This window comes from Pleurodeles waltl, chromosome 7 (genome assembly GCF_031143425.1).
Source record: "Pleurodeles waltl isolate 20211129_DDA chromosome 7, aPleWal1.hap1.20221129, whole genome shotgun sequence".
NCBI lineage: Eukaryota > Metazoa > Chordata > Amphibia > Caudata > Salamandridae > Pleurodeles > Pleurodeles waltl.
In genome coordinates, this window is record NC_090446.1 from 869,995,919 (window position 1) to 870,017,185 (window position 21,267).

Below are 21,267 nucleotides of genomic sequence, written 5' to 3' on the forward strand. Positions count from 1 at the left end.
CTGCAGGCCACAAACCAGTACGAGCAAGAAGACCTTCTTATCACCTCTCCGACATGCCAGTGAGCTCATACCATCCGCGCCTGCGTACTTGACTTTATGTTAAAAGGAGTGACATGTCTAAATGTTTCCACATATTTCAATGTAATTTTACATTTTCTGAATTTGTGACTGTTTTCTAAACACTCGGTGTACAATATTCCAAAGATTGGTGTGCGTGTGGACAGTGCAGACTATTTCAATGATGGTTACTGGTATATTACCGCGTCGACACGTGATAACACGTATAAACTATGAAACGCAGACTCCTGACGAAACCTCAAAGATTTAGCCAGGTATATTTGCTCCGAGGCAGAGTTAAATGCTGGCCCATCCTCGCCTGAAGTACCTCGTGGAATGATAAGGACTTGGGAACAATGTGGGAATAAAAAACGCAGGCAGAGGAATGTGCGGTCTTGGGGCCCTACTCTGTCGATATGTGCATATGTTGAGATATAGTACAAGTTTTGTAACTGTGTGCCAGTTCGGAGCTGGTTGATGCTTACACGCTGCTAAACAAAGATGCCATCACAAAACGTTTACAGTGGGATATTTGTGTTTGGCTTAAACCTTGTCACTTCTGGCCTACAAAACATGCAGGACTCATTAATTTGCAATGCTTATGCCTTTGGATATCGGCCAATAATTTGATTGTCATATCCAGCACAACGTTTCGGTGGTGTGTGTTTTAATGTGTCAGGCGTCTCCGTGTTTACACAAGTGGTGCTCTCCTGGTGCGTGTTTCTTCAATACCGCACTCTTCCTTGTTTGGGAGAACCCGGGAACAAAAATAATATAATTTCAAAAGTTGTACTGAGCGAGCACACAAACATTTCACTTGAGGGTAGACATGCAGATGATGACGGGGCATTCCACCGAATATGTTACTCGATGAACCGGCGGTCACTACTACAAAGCGCTAAGATGGGGAAGGGCAGCCTCGGTTCTCCAGTGACAGCAGTAAGGGTCATCTAATGATGCTGTGCCTAATGACCATGGGCCTTGCCCCCTAAAACGATGTTTCTAGGCCGTCTGTTCCCGTACATAAATTTAAACAAAACGGTAAATAATGTTAACAGTTTACTGATTGCCATGGTGTGCTGGTGAACGCGCGGATCCATGGCCCTAACCCCCACCCCCTCCTCAGTATGTACAGGAGCACACACTTCAATGTCCCAACATGTTCGAATTTGCCTCTCAGATTTCCTTCAACGCAGGCCTGCAAGAACAATCCGCATTGCTTCCCACCTCCCTCAGTCCGTCCTTGTGAGCTGATATGGCAATCGCGCCCTCGTGTGGTGCTAAATGGCCGAGGAATTCAACATAACATTATATTCAACGTAAACCAACTGCTTCCTTCGATTCGAAATCCGCGAAAGCGACATGGACAGTGGTCTTCTTTGAAATCGTTTTACTCGTATGCCTTTCTTTGCATTTCTTCACGTGTGTAATTCCTTGCTTCGTAAAAAAAAGATAGCGGAAAGCGATAGGAGTCTGTTGGTTGTTCTGTCCAGGGATACATGATTTTGGCGGCACTCTGAATTTAAAACAAAAACATTAGAAACCATGACTGTTTCACGTTTGGCTTTACTACTGTAGCACTACCCGTGCAGTCACGTTTTCTTGTATGGTGTATAGCTGGATTTAAATGTAAAAAAACGGATTACAGCTTTCTTTAACAAAAACATGCATGTGTCATAAAAGGCATGAATGGGCAAGGCTTCGTTGTTGCATTTCTGGGAAATAGTCGTGTTTTCCTCGTGTCCTCATTCAGCAGCTCCGTGTGCTTTGACTGCCTGCGCTCGAGTCCGCACTAAGGGTTGTGACTGCACTGAGCGCCATCTACCCGAAGTGATTCCTGTTAATGTTGACAGAGGGTGGGGGCGGTGCTTGTTCAGCGCGCATCACACTCATTGGTTGTGAAGGAGCTGTGCGTACACTGCACATCCGGCCCCTGGCAGCTCAGTCATTTTTCATCCCCCTTCCCTGTCTGCCTCGGTGAATCCTCACTTTCCTTCCCGCATTCAGAGAGTGCGCGACCGCACACAGGAACGGCGGCAGCTATAAAATGCATCGTTATGATGCAGACGGAGATTGGACATCAGCTCTTCCGGCGGGATCGGAAATGACAGGCCCGCGAGGGAGCTGCTGGTGTTTGACAGCTCGTGTGATTGGTTTGCTGGTTGAAAAGCCATAGCGCTGTTGCGGATCCGCGGAGAGCTGCGACTGCTAGAAGCGGGTAATGTCTTTCACAGGGAACTGGTCAAGCAGATCGCAGCATGTGGGTGCTGTTGTTTCACAGTCTAAGCGCTGCCCCCGCCCCCCCCCCCCCCCCCCCTCTGTTTAAGACTCCTTGTGCAGACAGCGCTGCTCCCTGCCGGGGTGAGAAGCGCTCTATGTCTGTCCTTTTTTTTATTTAAAAAGGGATAAATAAGACCTACCGATTACGAGGCACTGTGTGAAAAAAAGAAGATATTAAACTGAAGAGCATAATATATGTGATGCCGAATAATCTGACAGATTATTTTTAATTTAAGGGAAGGGGTGCTAAATCCCTGATACGTGGATGACGTGCACAGTGCATTCGAAATACACTTTGAGGTGGCTTTACAATCATAGATTAAAGGCTAATATAATAAAATATATATATCTGTTAATTAGGAGATCGTTTTAGCAGGCTGACTCTGTGAGCACCCTCTTTCCCATGGCGTAGTTTACAAATTCAGATTTAGTGTCAATTCGTGTGTTTGAATGTGTCTGGCAGTGCTCTCTAGTGGAAGGGTTTTCTTTACATCAGATGTAAAACTGAAATGTCCCCCACCTCACAACTGGGGCAATTACTTATGCCAATCGCGGAAAATATTAGCGTTGTTTACCTCTGATTACCTGAAAGGAAAATTACGCATAACAAGTGGAATATTATAAACGACTAAAACCTGCATTAGCTGTCATGGGAGCAGAGAGTTTCCATTCAGATTTTAAGACAATGATTAATTAGTTGACATTCACCAAGCCACGTCTGGCATGAAGATGGTGCTATTCTTGCATTTCACAGTATCTCCTTAGAACCGAAAGTGACCATTCTTTTATCCTAGTGTAGCGTTCTAATTATTAAAAAAGTGTGCCTCGGAATAATTAACCCTATCTGCAAGAAAGAAATAGAAATGCGAAATTATGCCTGCCCATGAATCCCCGTGCTCTCTCTTCCAATGTTTTGATATTACAATATTGCTACGAAGTGTAGAATCTGAGAGAAGTAACCACATGTCTGCGCTGTTCTGCAGCTTTAAGAGCCGAGATGCTTGCTCTACTGGTTGTAATGAGAGGTTCTCTTAGCCAATAGGCGTCGGAGCTTAGACTGGATCAGGTTTAAGTCTCCTCCTGAAAACCCCTCCCTTTAGAGCTGTGACTCCCAGCCCGCCCTCTCTTCTCCCTCCGTCCACACGCAGAAAGCAGAGCAACTGAAACAAACTGACGCTCGGCTGTGAGCGCTTTAAGGAAGAGCATTGGACTGGTTCAGAAGCCCGGACACTGCACTCTGTGGTCTGCTTGCTGTCGGCTGCACCGGGGACCTTTTCACACAGATATCTTGAGGATAAACACAGCAGGGATGAAAACAGTACGCTCTGGGCAGGACTGGCGCTGGCAAGTGCTGTATTTCGTCTCTCTCTGTGGCTGGAGCTCCGGGCAGCTCCGGTACTCAGTGCCGGAGGAGGCAGATCCGGGGACCTTGGTGGGGAATGTGGCCTTGGATCTGGGGCTGGAGCTTGCTGCTGTCTCTGAGCGCAGGCTGAGGCTGGGATCCGAGTCCAGGGAGCGCTATTTCTCTCTGAATCTGGAGAATGGAGACCTGGCGGTGAGTGAGAAGATAGACCGGGAGAGCCTGTGCGGCGCCAGCCCTCGGTGTGTTCTGTCTGCGGAAGTGGTGATCGAAAACCCACTGGAGCTCTTCAGCCTGGAAGTGGAGATTCTGGATAGAAATGACAACTCTCCCCGTTTCCTGGCAGCTAACAGCCTTCTGAGGATCTCAGAGCTGCTGGCCACTCCGGGAACTCGCTTTCCACTGGAGAGCGCCAGAGATCCAGACGTCGGTGTAAACTCAGTGAGCCAATACAGACTGAATAAAACCCCCTACTTTTCACTCAGCGTGAGCACTCTCAAAGATGGCTCTCTGCTGCCAGAGCTGGTCCTTGAGAAACCTTTGGACCGAGAAGTCCAGGACAAGCACAGCTTGGTCCTCACTGCCTGCGATGGCGGCAGCCCGGCCAGATCCGGGACAGCCCTGATAACTGTCATTGTCCTGGATGTGAATGACAACGCTCCTGTCTTCAACCAGTCTGTGTACAAAGTGAAAGTAAGAGAGGACGCCCCTGTAAACACAGTTCTGATGCAGCTAAACGCAAGTGATGCTGATGAGGGCATGAACGGGGAAATTGAATATTTCTATGGCGATCACTCTTCAGAATCAGTTCGTATCTTATTCTTCTTGGAATCAAGTACCCGTCATATTCGATTGGAAGGGCCTTTAGACTTCGAAGAAGTCCGTTTCTACGAGGTGCACGTGCGCGCCAGAGACAAAGGAGTACCGGAAATGGAAGGGCGCTGCATTGTCCAGGTGGAAATAGAAGACGTCAACGACAACGCCCCAGAACTAATAGTAACCTCTCTTGCAACTTCAGTACCCGAAAATACCCCGGTCGGGACTGCAGTGGGGCTCTTCCAAGCCAGGGATAAGGATTCAGGCCAGAACGGGAAAGTTAAGTTGGAGCTATTGTCTAAACTTCCGTTCCAAATCAAATCATTTAAAAAGCATTATTCGCTAATCACAGATGGCATCCTTGACCGGGAGAATGTTAATCAATATACAATTGAGTTGATTGTTACAGATTTCGGGTCGCCTCCCCTATATGCGCAAAAAACAATTGTTCTAAATATTTCAGATATTAATGACAACCCTCCACGGTTTTCACAACCTGCCCTAGATGTCTTTATCCAAGAAAATAACAAGCCTGGCGCATTGCTGTGCACAGTATCCGCTTCTGACGCGGACGAAGAGGCGAATTCCCGCATAACCTACTCCATTCTAGAAAGCCTCATCGACGGCTCCCCCGTTTCTTCATTTCTGTACATCAGCTCGAGCGATGGGAACATCTATGCCGAGCGGTCCTTTGATTATGAACTTGTTCAAGTGATTGTCATAACAATCCTTGCGGAAGATGCTGGGGACCCAACGCTTAGCTCCAACCTCACTTTGTCCGTTTATATTTCGGATGAAAACGATAATGCCCCAATGGTTCTGTATCCAGTTGTATCTGAAGACCTAACTGCTGATCAGAGTGTGCCCCAGGCTTTTCCAGTGGGTTACTTGGCCACTAAAGTCACAGCAGTGGACGCAGACTGTGGTCACAATGCCTGGGTCTCCTACAGTATTGCACAAAGCACAGATCCCACTCTATTTCGGATATCTCCTTATTCTGGAGAAATACGAGCAGCAAGAGGCTTCCAAGAGCTAGACAACCGCACACAAAAACTCATCATCCAAGTGAAGGACAATGGAGTACCATCTCGGTCTACTACTGTCACCATCCTGCTGTCACTAGAGGCCACTGTCAGTGATCAAAGTCTGAAGACCAATGAGTTCTACAGAGCCCCCAAAGACGAATCGGATATGACCCTGTATTTAATTCTTGCTTTAGTTTGCATCAGCACGCTGGCCCTAGTTACTTTCATCCTATTATCTGCTAAATGCATTATGAAGAAAACGCACACGCCCACTTTATGTTGTTGCCCTGAAAAGGCACAGTCCAGTGACTTCTCAAAGTATTCGTGCCCCACGCTCCAGCTGACTGCGGATGGGAATTTGAGATATACCGAAGTGAGCATCAGACCGGTAGATGCGCAGAACCTAAACTACAAGACCTGTTTGACCTCAAATTCGGAGAACAGTGATTTCACCTTTAGGCGACCCTTGAACTTTACAGAACCGAGAGACGCTGTAAATAAAACGGAAAACTTCCCATCGTTAATCAACGGGTTACAGGATCCCACCCAGGTGAGAGAACTAACTTGGCAATTTATCCCATATTTCTGCCAATTTCATTTACTCATTTGTCAGCATCAAGAGGCCGTTTGGTTTGTATTAAGCGCCAAATTGCTATGCTCATTAGTTGGTAAATTACTGTTTACTACCTAGGAGTATTTATGAATATGTAATAGACAGGATATGCCAGCTAGGTAGATGGTTAGATAGATAGATGTATTGAATCACTGTGACTTGTTGAAGTAAATGTGTTTGGGACACTACATCCTGGCAACAATTGTTTTAGCTTACTTTTAGTTTAACCGCTATAAGAACTTGAGGGATGGGATGTTGTGTGTCTAAGCACGTGAACAGCACAGATCTGTCCCAGAGGATGAGTATGCGCTTTATAAGTTGCATTGTGACTGGTTTCAATTATTCAGATGTATTTACACCAGAACCGCTCGTTGAATCGGGAAATGTACATCTTAACTATGGCTGTGTGGCATCAGCACCCCTCAGAAGGACGGCAGGAGACTGAGGGCGCTCTATATACGCCACTACTATTGCAGGTGCATGTAGAGAACTCAAAACTAGCATCACACACTTTCCCTTACTGCTCAGTCACTTATACTCCATGCAGTACCAGGGCTGACCGGTAGAGGTCATCGGTTAGGTCACAGCATGGATTCTGTGTTGCTCTATCAACCCTGTGTGCGCACTTACACTGTGGGCATGTGCCACCTTCCATGTCATCATTAATGTGAAAGGTTCCCTGTAGTGTGGTGACACACATTCATTTTTACGTTTTCTGGACGTGAAGACGTTTGGCCTGGGCTGTTTTCAAAGCTTAGGGAACCAACGGTCACAACGGTAGCGAGCGCGCGCTGATGAGTGGCGGGGCCCACCTGGTGTGCTGGCTCGAGGCCTGTTACACGCGCGCGCCTCTGGTAACAGAGACAGGACGATAACGTTTATCGATAGTAAGATTGGACACAGTCGGTGGGGCTAGAGGTTCTTCTTGGGCTGTGCTAACTGAACTGGTAATCTCAGCCGATGAAAGGGGGGCGTTTTCTATTCCTCTCCACTAGGCTGCTTGCGTTGTGTTGACAAAATGTTCTAAGCAAGGCAGCGCCGCTGTGCTCTCTTGACACTTCTGGTATCTGTAATATGGCGCTGGAGGAGAAGGGGGGCTATTGTATTTATGACGGAAGTCTCCTGCGTGATATTGGTTTAGAACATTGTTCAGGAAAGCCTACCAGCCATGATGTGTTGTACACTGTGATTGTATTCTCTTTGGTTCCCACAAACAAGACCAAGAAGTATTTACCTAATGCAGGTTCGGTTTCTATATCTGTGCGCCCAAAGCGTAAAGGCGCATTCCCTGCATCCTGGCCCGTTTTGTCTCTCCTTGAACGGTGCTGTTCATTCCCGCCTCGGTTTCATACACCCTTATACTCATGCTTTCCTTAGATACAGTTACACACCTGCGTGCGCGGGCACAGGTGCGTTTAATCAAACTGCCCATAGTGATAACGCATGCGAGGGAATAGCGCCCACAGAGAGCGCGAAAGGGGAGATCTGAATTTTAAAAACGGTATTATGTTTTGGCTATTTTACTGCAATTTGTATCTTTTTGTTGGTGAAATGGGGGTCGGGCAGTAAAAAAGCTATCCCTTCAGTCTGCAGAAATTGCTGGTTGTGTACAGGCCGCCAGGACGTTGTTGTAACCGTCTCCCTTGCTTGTCACCACAGAAGTGAGATATATGCAGCGATAAAGATATCAAAGCAAACCGGTTCCAATCTCGGAGGGAGTACAGCTCTACGTGCTTGCATGTCACTGTCACACGTTCTGAGATGGCTTGATTCGGACAAAGGTGCTGGTTTCGAAGTTCCTTTCTAGCGTCGGTGTCGTACGGTGGATGAATGCTTTCACCATCGATCCTTCTCACATATGTATTTCCTTTCTCTGTGTTGGAAGAATGTTGTTTCAGGCTTATGGTACACGTAACTGTTAAACATATCCTATTGACGTATTAATGGAAAAATATTTCTTCAAGAACATATTACTGGCATGACCGTGTCTGTATTTCCTGGTTTCAGGTGCTAAACGTCTTGAGAAGTAAGTTGGGCATTTGTGTACTTAGTGTGTATTGGAATTGAATTTAGCTGCGCAGCTGACATACACGGTCATATCTGCATTCGCATCTCCGTGTGTGGCTTTGAGTATGTGGGGGTGTTTCCGCAGCCTGAAGCGGCCGGAGGTATTAACCAATGGGCTGCGCAGTTGCGATGGGATCGAGGATCGGTTTCCATCGCTTAACTACCCCCGGAGCAGTAATCGCCGCTCCCCCGACTTTCTTTAACTTGGAGCTTCTCCGAGCCTGTTCAGAGCTGCAATATTTAATATGCCGAAAGCAGTGTGCGTGCTCATCATCTGAGCCCAGGTATTTGTCTGTCCTCGAGAGGGCCGGACACAGGAAGTGCCCCGCGGGTGGATTTACAGGACATGGAGCCTCGGGGTACAACACGAGGATGGGGGTGGAGAATTCTGTGCTTCTCTCTGGGACTATGGCGCGGCTCGGGGCAGCTCCTGTACTCGGTTCTGCAGGAGGCAGAGCTGGGTACGTTCATCGGCCTAGTCCATGCTGTATACTGTCCCAGGAAGTGGTGGTTGAAACCCCCCTGGAGCTCTTCCGGGTGGAGCTGGAGATTCTGAATGTAAATGACAATCCCCCGGCTTCCTCAGCAGGGCCCGGTTGTAGAGATCAAGGAATTGACTGTAACAGGCTCGCGGTTTCCGCTAGAGCGCGCCATTGATTTGGATGTGTGAATCAACTCGGTTCGAGATTACAGGCTGGACACAAACCGGTACTTTTGACTCAGTGGGAAGAGAATGAAGGATGGCAGAAATCTCTGGATCCAGAAAGTCCGGAGAGGCACCGCTTATTCCTCACTGCCTTTGATGGCGGGGACCCAACGAAGTCTGGAACAACTGAGATAGATACACGTTACTGTTTAGGTGACAATGCGCCTTTCTTCGCCCAACCCGTATACAAAGTAAAACCCCGAGAGAATACAATTTTAAACACTGTGCTAATAAAACTGAACGCAAGTGACTCAGATGCCGGTGTTAATGGGGAAATCGCATACTCCTATGGAGACCACACCTCGGATGGGATACAGCGCTTGTTCTTTCTCAAATCACTGACGGGGAGTATTTGAGTGCAAGGGTTTGTGGACTATGAAGTATCGGGTCCCTGTGAATGCGCGTGAGAGACAGGGATAGGGGTTCGCCCAGCCTGGAAGGGACTTGTGGGGTTCAGGTGGAAGTAGAAGATGCAAATGACAATGCCCCGGAAGTGCGTCTGCCAACCCTGTCCACTTCAGTGCCGGAAAACTCTCCTTTTGGTATAGCAGTGGGCGTTTTGAGAGTTAAAGATAGAGACTCTAGGAAAAAAAGAGAAGTTAATTTAGAAATCTCCAGTGTTCCTTTTTAAAGCCGCTATTCACTGGTGACAGACGGAGTTCTAGGCCGCGAATCCATTCCTCAGTACCCTGTCCAGCCGACTGTCACTGACCTTGGGTCTCCTCCTTTGCGCTCTCGGAAAACATTTGTCCTGAATGTGTCAGACGTCAGTGATAACCCTCCTGACGTCTGACAGCCATCATTCCTTGCCCCTGTCCAAGAAAACAGCAACCCATGCACTTTTCTGTGGTCTGTGTCTGCTTCTGATCCCTACGAAGGTGAAAATGGGAAGAGAGGTCGATGGCTCGCCTGTGTCTCCCTTTATGTACATCATCCCACTGAATGGAAGCCTCTACGCCCAGCGCTCCTATGAAGGTATTCGAGTTGTCAAAATACAGTCCTCGCTGTAGACTCTGACTCTCCGAAACTCCGCAAATGTGACGGTTTCTTTATTCATTTCGGATCTAAACGGCAATAGTCCAGTGGTCCTCTACCCAACACCCTCCAGGGATCTTACCATAGAGTTAAAGATCCCGCTTTCATGTCCAGTGGAGTACTTGCTTACCAAGGTAACGGCTGTACACGCAGTCTCTGGACACAACGCATGACTCACATATTTTATTTTATAGTGCACAGAGCCTTCTCTATTTGAAGTATCTCCGAACAGAGGAGAACTGAGAGCTGCCAGTGTCTTCCATGGAAAGGACAACCTCACACAGACTGTCCTACACGTCATCAAATACAAGGGCGAGCCTTCTCTGCCCTCCACTGTTACAATCCTTCTTTCACCACAAGACATCGGGTGAGGTCGTAGAGCTTCAGATTTCCATAAAACCCCAGAAGGCAAGTCTGACATGAACCTGTATTTAATTATTCCTATAATGGCCATCGGCGTGGCTGTGCTTGCCATTTGTATTCTTTTATGTGCCAAATGAATCATGAAGGAAAAACATAACACAGCCCTCGGCAGGTTTCCTGGTGGGCCAGAACCCGTGGATTTCCCCAAGCAGCGTCATGCAAGCCGTCAGCTGACTGCAGGTGGGGCACTGCGGAGTATGCAGGTTAACCTAAGGTCGTCAGACCCCCAGAAACGGAGCTATCGGACCTGTTTATCTCCTGTCACCTTCATGAGGACATCAAACTTTCCCGAACTCAGGGGCATAGTGAATGCGGCCGACCCGTTTCTGTCCACTTACAACGAGCTGATCGAACCTAACCAGGTGAGACAGCACACTTCTCACTTAACGTCTAAACAGCTCGCTAAATATTATATCCAGATAACCGGCAATGTGTGCTGGTGGCGCCTGTGCAGGGCTGGCATGACCTGGCCATATTTGAGCTTTGCACAGTGATCGTTGAGTAGAACGTCCTCCTCTATAACACTAATTGAAATTCTCCTTGGGTTTTTAATTGACTTTTTAGCCATAAGTAGAGATGATTGGTCTATTAGTGTTTTTATCTCACTGTTAACCAGTTTCCAAGCTGATTTAAACTTTGCTACTGGACAGTTTTTACCAATAGTAAAAGGTACTTGTACATTTGCATAGTGTAAATGGAGTACACGGTATGCAAGGTAGGTGCGTTGCCACTGGTCAGTTTGTCAGTCATTCAAACATAATTTATATTTTTAGAAAATGGTAAGCCGATGAATTCATTACCAAGTGGCAGAGTGCACCGGAGAGACTTCGAAAGCAGTGTACAGACTCTGGATGGTGTCACTGATGGCATAAGTAGCTTGAACCGAGCGGTTGTAAAAGGTTCATCCCCTTCAGCCTGCTAACTGGTCTGAGAACAAAGTGACAGAACAGAAGCCGGTCACAATAGCATCTGTAAATGGTAATAGCTCTGGAGAGCAGTGCAGGGGTGGCACAAGTGTTGTTTATACACAGGGATGCGTAGGTGGTGCTAAACAGAGGTCGAAGTGATTTAAAAAAAGTTTGGGAACTGTGAGCCCCAGTAAATAACTCCTACATGTGTGGTTTTTTTTTTATCTGTTTCTTAAACTGTTCTAACTCCAATTTCCTTGCGCGACGAATAGGTCTCCTTACCGTCAACCACATGCTCATTCATTGATAGCTTGAAACTTGTACCAATGACTTTGGCCTGCCAGCGTCTGTACAGAAGGGGGCATGTAGGACTGACTCGTACTGGGACGTACACATTACAGTCATTCTTCTGTGGTATAACGTCAACCTGGTGCCTTCTCATCTCCACGTTTACATTAAGCTTTAAGTTGCATTATTTTAAACCGTGTATGCTTTTTGCAAGTAAATGTATATCACCACAATCCATTTGAACCCTCCGCACCAGTAAGTTTGTTTGTCTACCAAACAGTAATTTCGTCATCATGTGGTTAGAAGCATTTTTTGGTCCTTTAGGATGTGACCGATTTGTGTCTGTCGGTCCATTTCCAAAACGGACTACTCTACTGCTGCCAATCTTTATCATGGTGTCCAAGAAATGTCATATACACCAGCAATGGTGTAACGTCATATACCTCCATGGAAATAACTGTGTCTGCCCATAGGTTATGTTCAAAAGTCGTAAATATTTACTCAACTCAAAGCCCCAATCCTGGGATTAAACACAATGATGCACTGCATTTGTAAACAGGGCGACCCATTGAGCCTGCACCTTTAAGAAGGCGTAACTCCTGGTCGAAAGAGAAGCGAGCTTTAGCCAATGAGCAGCGCTACTCACACTAGATCCCGGGCGGCGGCTTCTCTCCTATTCCTTTCCCTCAGACTTGGACTTTAAATACCCCCTCCTCCTGCTCACATACTGAGAGCAGCTCATCCATAGCAGACGCCTCTCCTGTGAATCTGCTGTGAACTACTGGAGTGTTCAGCAGGCAGACTCCCACCTCTCCATTGTCTGCCGGGACTCTGCAGAGGCGTCATCACTGGAAATGTTTCAGTGTATAATGAACACCCGGAGCTCCCGGCTGCCGTGGAAGTGGCATCTGCTGTGCTTCGTCTCCCTCTGGGGCTGGGGCTCCGCTCAGCTCCGGTACTCGGTGCTAGAGGAGGCAGAGCCGGGGACAGTGGTGGGGAACGTGGCTCGGGACCTGGGGCTGGACGCTGCCGCTGTGACTGAGCGCAGACTGAGGCTGAGCTCCGAGGGCAGCACACGGCATTTCACCGTCAGTCTGGAGAGCGGAGACCTGGCTGTGAGTGAGAAGATAGACCGGGAGAGCCTGTGTGGAGCCAGCCCCGGCTGCACCCTGACTGCGGAAGTGGTGATTGAAAACCCACTGGAGCTCTTCCGCCTGGAAGTGGAGGTGCTGGATATCAATGACAACTCGCCCACCTTCCCCACTGCCGACCGGGTTGTACGGATCACAGAAGCAGCTCATCCCGGAGCGAGGTTTTCACTAGAGGGCGCGCTAGACCCAGATGTTGGTAAGAATGCAGTCTCCGATTACAGGCTGAATCAAAATGAACACTTTACACTGAACGTGAAACGTCTCGCGGATGGGACACTGCTCCCCACGCTTGTCCTTGAAAAGTTTCTGGACCGAGAGAGCCAGGAGCAGCACGTGCTGATCCTCACTGCCGTGGATGGGGGCAGCCCCGCCAGATCCGGGACAGCCCGGATAACTGTCATTGTCCTGGATGTGAACGACAACGCGCCCGTCTTCAACCAGTCTGTGTACAAAGTGAAACTAAGAGAGAACGCACCGGTGAGGACGACACTGATCACACTCAGCGCCACTGACCGCGACGATGGACTCAACGGTGAAGTTGAATATTCCTATGAAGAGCGCACACCCGATGCTATCAGTAACTTGTTTCATCTGGACTCCCAAACTGGAGACATTCATGTAGAAGGGCATGTGGACTTTGAAGAAAAGAAAATATATAACATTCACGTGAGAGCTACAGACAGAGGGACACCACAGACGGAAGGTCAGTGCCTTATTCAGGTCGAAATAGAAGATGAAAATGATAACTCTCCAGAGGTTGTAATAACCTCTCTGGCACCTACAGTCCCAGAAAATACCCCAGTTGGCACGGCAGTGGGAGTGTTCAAAGTCAGAGATAGAGATTCCGGACTGAATGGGAAAGTTCACGTGGATATTTCAACCGAGCTTCCATTTAAGATCAAATCATTTGAAAATCATTACTCTCTGATCACAGATGGGATGCTTGACAGGGAACATAATGCTCAATATTTCATCGAACTCGTTGTTACAGATTTGGGGAACCCCCCGCTACAAACAAAAAAACAAATTACCCTCAACATTTCAGACATCAATGATAACCCCCCGCAGTTCTCGAGTCATTTCCTCGACGCCTCCATCAGAGAGAACAATGAACCCGGCGCTTTGCTCTGCACCGTGTCCGCCTCCGATGCTGATGAAGGAGAGAACTCTCGCATCACGTACTCCATAGCAGAGAAGCGGATAGAGGGCTCCCCGGTCTCTTCCTTCCTTTATATCAGCTCCAACACCGGAAGCATCTACGGCCAGCGCTCCTTTGATTATGAGCATGGGCAGGTGTTGCACATTCATGTTATTGCAGAAGACGCTGGTTCTCCAAAACTCAGCTCCAACATGTCTGTTTTCATTTATATTCTGGATGAAAATGATAATGCCCCGGTGATCGTGTATCCTGTACCCTCAATAGAGTCCACAGTGGAGCAGAGGATTCCTCGGGTGATCCCAGTGGGTTACTTGGTTACTAAAGTCACAGCAGTGGATGCAGACTCTGGTCACAATGCCTGGGTCTCCTATAGCCTTCTGCAGAGTCCAGACCCCGCTCTGTTTCGAATATCTCCATATACTGGAGAACTGCGAGCTGTCAGAAGACCTCAGGAGACGGACAACCTCACCCAGAAGCTTATTATTCTAGCCAAAGACAATGGAGATCCACAGTTGTCCACTACTCTGACTATCCTCCTATCACTACAGGATGACGTCAGTGTGGACACGCCCACATCTCATGATTTCCACAAAACTCCAGTGGAAGACACTGACATGACCTTGTACCTCATTATATCCCTGGTGGCCATCAGTGTTCTGTGCCTGGTCACTTTTATCATTCTCTCTGCCAGATGCATTGTGGGAGGAGAACACGCCACCTCTTTGTGCTGCTGCATCGCGAGATCCAAACCCTTTGATGTCTCCAAACTGCCCCACCCAACTCTTCAACTAAATGCGGATGGCTCTTTGTCCTATGCAGAGGTGACCCTGAGGCCGGGAGATCCCATGAATCAGGGCTACAGGACCTGTGTATCCCAGGGTGATTTCACTTATATGAAACCGGTAGACTTTCTGGAACCCAGGAACACTTTGAACGAACTGGACCCATTTGTGCCCTGTGTGGAAAGGTTAAACGAGGTCAAGCAGGTGAGGTACAGTTATGCATCACGGAAATGTTACTGATGTTCACTCGCAGTGCGTATAATTCTGCCCTAGTGCTGCGCATCTCTCCCAGGCGATCGTACATTAAATTTATATTTTTGTTTTGTATGCGTAACTTATGTTGATGCGTGTGGCAGAATTCTATGCCTGAGTTACCCCTCAGTCCTTTTGTAATATCTCGTTGCAGTGATTTTCTTTCATCTTACAAACATGCGTCTTGCTGCTTATGTGATATCATTGTCCACTCTTGGAATTAAAATCCACTTTCGGTTATACAGTTAGCGTGTCTATTAATGTTCAGGTTGATTTGCGTCATTTGGTACATTTTCTCGAACGGATCTTTTGCACTTAGTTGTGTTTTCTTGTTCTGAAGCACCCAGTGAATGTCACCGGCGTTGTAAAAGCATTAGATAGCGCCCCTGCTTTTTAAATGAGAGGATCGTGTACCAATCCTCTCGCTAGCGTCGCCAGCTGTGCTTTCACTTTCGTTTCCCTCCCCCTTCTTCTGTGTGTTGCTGGTCACGCTGTGTCCACAGTGCGTGCTCAGCATCAGCACCCGAGGAGACGCTGATCCCTCGAGCCCATGAGTCTTGCTCTGCAGCTGCACTTCCGCTCTCCGGGAATATGCAGAGAGGTTCCCTTCTCACAGAGAGGCTCATGCATTTATAAAAGGAGAAACATGGGGCCGGCTTGGCACTCTCATGGGTGCTTGTGGTCTTGTTGGATGTTTAACTCTCATCCGGGTCGGAGCCTCCGATGTACGGGCATCTCTGCGGTGGAGTTAGAGGCCGCTTCTAAGTGACTAGGGTTGAATTGAAGAATATATTAATGGTTTGATGTTACTTTGCTTGAGCTGTGAGGGCGGGTGTATGTAAAACACTAACGGGCGCGTGTGCTTCCTCGAAGGGTGGGTGCCGAGCGGGGCCTGTCTTTATGCTGTCTAACGGTACTAAAGATGTTACAGAAGCCAGGTCCCACCGCTGTCCGTCCCGGTAACTCAGTCACAATGTAGTGTTACCTTACTGCATCCTAAGGGCTTGCAATGCACTTATATAGGGAACATGTCCGTTACAACGTTTAACCCACTATCGAGACAGACAGACAGACAGACAGACGGACGGACGGACGGACGGACGGACGGACGGACGGACGGACGGACGGACGGACAGACAGACAGACAGACGTACAAAACCCACTTCATTCTTAATTTGTGACTCCCTTTAATTACGTTTGAGTAGCCGGTTCATCGAGGAACCACAAGCCTGGGAGTTGGAATGTGTGATGGGAGGTAGAGGAACAGCTGCCTTCAGGAAGGAGCACAGGGAAGTACTTAGGTCACATGATGTCACAGGTCACTTATCTCCATGCATGCAGAGGGTACGACGTTTCTGCCGGACAAACCTTTATTGGACAGATAGCTGTCAAATATAAGGAAGTTGATTTATCTGTTTTTGCCCAATTGTTTCTTAGTGGTCACGAACAGCCTAAAACTTGCATTGAAAAAATAATCAAAGTGCTCCTTACTTTAGGATTTCTAGGATTTCCTTCATACTTCCTCATGATGCTTGAATTATATTACTCGTTGTGAACACGTCACCTTTTAAGCTTCCACCTAGTGTCCTTTTTAACGAAGAGCCTCTTTAAATGCGCTTATTAAAGTTCATCTTAAAGTCGTTCATGTTGTATACCATAGCAAATGGTTCAGGGTGAAGGTTATTAAGTCATTTCGCTCTGAAGGCATCTGCCCACATTTGTGGTCACAGGCTGATGACATTTTCTGGGGCCAGTGTCCCTGTTGTGTTAAATTGTGGATATACAATAAGTGATGTGGCTCTATTTTCTGACTGCATGGCATAGCTCCAGTGTGTTTTTATTGCATTCCCATATACTCTTAGCATGGCACCAATGATACCGATAGCCTACATTTGCAAACCTTTTTCTAAGAAATCAGCATGTCTCCAATCCTAAATTAATATTTTGTCTAACATCTGGTAGGTTATATTCTTCATGATTAACTTTTTCTTCAGACCTAAACTTACACACATGATGATACCACTGCATATATTAATCACACCTCATGGTGTGTTTGTGCCTTTAAGAAGGAGTTTCTTTTCGTTGGAAGTGGGAACAGACTTTAGCCAATGAGCTGCACCGTTCACACCAGATCCTCTCGTTTTTCTGTCACTGAGCTCCACCCCTGTAGCTTTGCATCAGCATGTCCCCTCCTCCTGATCACACACCGGGAGCAGCTCAGACGATGCAGAGCTCACCTCCTCTCTGAAGCTGCTGTGAACGACTGGACGAGCCCAGCAGCCCGACCCTCTCCCCTGTCTGCCGCTGACTCTACAGGGAAGCTGTTAAAAACGCACCAGCAGGTTGTCTGTGCAGAATGATCAGGGTGAGCGTTCTGCTTCGGTGCAAGTGGCATCTGCTGTGCTTCCTCTCCCTCTGGGGCTGGGGCTCCGCTCAGCTCCGGTACTCGGTGCTGGAGGAGGCAGAGCCGGGGACAGTGGTGGGGAACGTGGCTCGGGACCTGGGGCTGGACGCTGCCGCTGTGACTGAGCGCAGACTGAGGCTGAGCTCCGAGGGCAGCACACGGCATTTCACCGTCAGTCTGGAGAGCGGAGACCTGGCTGTGAGTGAGAAGATAGACCGGGAGAGCCTGTGTGGAGCCAGCCCCGGCTGCACCCTGACTGCGGAAGTGGTGATTGAAAACCCACTGGAGCTCTTCCGCCTGGAAGTGGAGGTGCTGGATATCAATGACAACTCGCCCACCTTCCCCACCGCAGACCGTGTTGTGCGGATTGCAGAAGCAGCTACTTCAGGAACACGATTTCCACTGGAGGGCGCCATAGACACAGACTCTGGGAAGAATGCAGTCACCGATTACAGGCTGAATCCGAATGAACACTTCACATTGAATGTAAAACGTCTCGCGGATGGGACGCTGCTTCCCACGCTTGTCCTTGAAAAGTCTCTGGACCGAGAGAACCAGGAGCAACACGAGCTGATCCTAACTGCCGTGGATGGGGGCAGCCCCGCCAGATCCGGGACATCCCGGATAACCGTCACTGTCCTGGATGTGAACGACAACGCGCCCGTCTTCAACCAGTCTGTGTACAAAGTGAAACTAAGAGAGAACGCACCGGTGAAGACGACACTGATCACACTCAGCGCCACTGACAGCGACGAAGGACTCAACGGGGAAGTTGCATACTCATATGAAGAGCGCACACCCGATGCTATCAGTAACTTGTTTCATCTGGACTCCCGAACTGGAGAAATTCATGTAGAAGGACATGTGGACTTTGAAGAAAAGAAAATATATAACATTCACGTGAGAGCTACAGACAGAGGGACACCACAGATGGAAGGTCACTGTCTTATTCAGGTCGAAATAGAAGATGAAAATGATAACTCTCCAGAGGTTGTAATAACCTCTCTGGCACATACAGTCCCAGAAAATACCCCACTTGGCACGGCAGTGGGTGTGTTCAAAGTCAGGGATAGAGATTCTGGACTGAATGGGAAGGTTCACGTGGATATTTCAACCGAGCTTCCATTTAAGATCAAATCATTTAAAAATCATTACTCTCTGATCACAGATGGGATGCTTGACAGGGAACATAACGCTCAATATTTAATTGAACTGGTTGTTACAGATTTAGGGAACCCCCCTCTACAAACAAAAAAACAAGTTACCCTCAACATTTCAGACATCAATGATAACCCTCCACAGTTTTCGAGTCCTTTCCTCGACGCCTCCATCAGAGAGAACAATGAACCAGGCGCTTTGCTCTGTACCTTGTCCGCAACCGATGCTGATGAAGGAGAGAACTCTCGCATCACGTACTCCATAGCAGAGAAGCGGATAGAGGGCTCCCCGGCCTCTTCCTTCCTTTATATCAGCTCCAACACCGGAAGCATCTACGCCCAGCGCTCCTTTGATTATGAGCACGTGCAGGTGTTGCACATTCATGTTATTGCAGAAGACGCTGGTTCTCCAAAACTCAGCTCCAACGTGTCTGTTTTCATTTATATTCTGGATGAAAATGATAATGCCCCAGTGATCGTGTATCCTGTACCCTCAAGAGAGTCCACAGTGGAGCAGAGGATTCCTCGGGTGATCCCAGTCGGTTACTTGGTTACTAAAATCACAGCAGTGGATGCAGACTCTGGTCACAATGCCTGGGTCTCCTATAGCCTTCTGCAGAGTCCGGTGCCCGCTCTGTTTCGAATATCTCCATATACTGGAGAACTGCGAGCTGTCAGAAGACCTCAGGAGACGGACAACCTCACCCAGAAGCTTATTATTCTAGCCAAAGACAATGGAGATCCACAGATGTCCACTACTCTGACTATCCTCCTATCACCACAGGATGACGTCAGTGTGGACACGCCCACATCTCATGATTTCCACAAAACTCCAGTGGAAGACACTGACATGACCTTGTACCTCATTATATCCCTGGTGGCCATCAGTGTTCTGTGCCTGGTCACTTTTATCATTCTCTCTGCCAGATGCATTGTGGGAGGAGAACACGCCACCTCTTTGTGCTGCTGCATCGCGAGATCCAAACCCTTTGATGTCTCCAAACTGCCCCACCCAACTCTTCAACTAAATGCGGATGGCTCTTTGTCCTATGCAGAGGTGACCCTGAGGCCGGGAGATCCCATGAATCAGGGCTACAGGACCTGTGTATCCCAGGGTGATTTCACTTATATGAAATCGGTAGACTTTCCGGAACTCAGGAACACTTTGAACGAACTGGACCCATTTGTGCCCTGTGTGGAAAGGTTAAACGAGGTCAAGCAGGTGAGGTACACTTATCCATCACGGAAATGTTACTGATGCTCACTCGCAGTGCGTACATTCAAATTATATTTTTATTTTGTATGCGGAACTTATGTTGTGGTAGAATTATGTGCCTGAGTTACCCCTCAGTTCTATTTTAATATCTCGTTGCAGTGATTTTCTTTCATCTTACAAACATGCGTCTTGCTGCTTATGTGATATCATTGTCCACTCTTGGAATTAAAATCCACTTTCGGTTATACAGTTAGCGTGTCTATTAATGTTCAGGTTGATTTGCGTCATTTGGTACATTTTCTCGAACGGATCTTTTGCACTTAGTTGTGTTTTCTTGTTCTGAAGCACCCAGTGAATGTCACCGGCGTTGTAAAAGCATTAGATAGCGCCCCTACTTTTTAAATGAGAGGATCGTGTACCAATCCTCTCGCTAGCGTCGCCAGCTGTGCTTTCACTTTCGTTTCCCTCCCCCTTCTTCTGTGTGTTGCTGGTCACGCTGTGTCCACAGCGCGTGCTCCGCATCAGCACCCGAGGAGACGCTGATCCCTCGAGCCCATGAGTCTTGCTCTGCAGCTGCACTTCCGCTCTCCGGGAATATGCAGAGAGGTTCCCTTCTCACAGAGAGGCTCATGCATTTATAAAAGGAGAAACATGGGGCCGGCTTGGCACTCTCATGGGTGCTTGTAGTCTTGTTGGATGTTTAACTCTCATCCGGGTCGGAGCCTCCGATGTATGGGCATCTCTGCGGTGGAGTTAGAGGCCGCTTCTAAGTGACTAGGGTTGAATTGAAGAATATATTAATGGTTTGATGTTACTTTGCTTGAGCTGTGAGGGCGGGTGTATGTAAAACACTAACGGGCGCGTGTGCTTCCTCGAAGGGTGGGTGCCGAGCGGGGCATGTCTTTACGCTGTCTAACGGTACTAAAGATGTTACAGAAGCCAGGTCCCACCGCTGCCCGTCCCGGTAACTCAGTCACAATGTAGTGTTATCTTACTGCATCCTAAGGGTCTGCAATGTACTTATATAGGGAACATATCCGTTACAACGTTTAACCCACTAGATAGATAGATAGTAAGGCAGATAAATAGATAGATAGGTAGGCAGATAAATTGATAGATAGGTAGGCAGATAAATAGATAGATAGGTAGGTAGATAGGTAGGTAGGCAGATAAATAGATAGATCGGTAGGCAGATAGATAGGTAGGTAGGTAGATAGCTGTACAAAACCCAGTTCATTCTTAATTTGTGCCTCCCTTTAATTACGTCTGAGTAGCCGGTTCAACGAGGATCCACAAGCCTGGGAGTTGTAATGTGTGATGGGAGGTTGAGGAACAGCAGTCTTCAGGCAGTAGCACAGGGAAGGACTTAGGTCACATGATGTCACAGGTTACTTATCTCCATGCATGCAGAGGGTACGACGTTTCTGCTGGACAAACCTTTATTGGACAGATAGCTGTCAAATATAAAGAAGTTGATTTATCTGTTTTTGCCCAATTGTTTCTTAGTGGTCACGCACAGCCTAAAACTTGCATTGAAAAAAGAATCAAAGTGCTCTGTACTTTAGGAT

General features: G+C 47.8%; 1 protein-coding gene across 36 annotated transcripts in view; it reads left to right on the top strand.

Annotated features, from left to right (window-relative positions):
- The window catches only part of LOC138245662 (protocadherin gamma-C3-like), an 830,748-nt gene that overhangs the window by 644,354 nt on the left and 165,127 nt on the right, over positions 1 to 21,267 (top strand). Inside the window, exon 1 of one of the 36 annotated variants that reach the window (XM_069199444.1) lies at positions 3,474 to 6,088. The exons of 33 other annotated variants lie outside the window; for them this stretch is intronic. In XM_069199444.1, the coding sequence (XP_069055545.1) occupies positions 3,647 to 6,088 (2,442 nt within the window). In that variant the 5' untranslated portion in view covers positions 3,474 to 3,646. Of the gene's footprint in view, positions 1 to 3,473; positions 6,089 to 10,721; positions 14,875 to 17,129; positions 19,706 to 21,267 lie in introns of those variants that run through there. 2 more of the 36 variants (XM_069199445.1, XM_069199456.1) reach the window with 2 other exon arrangements.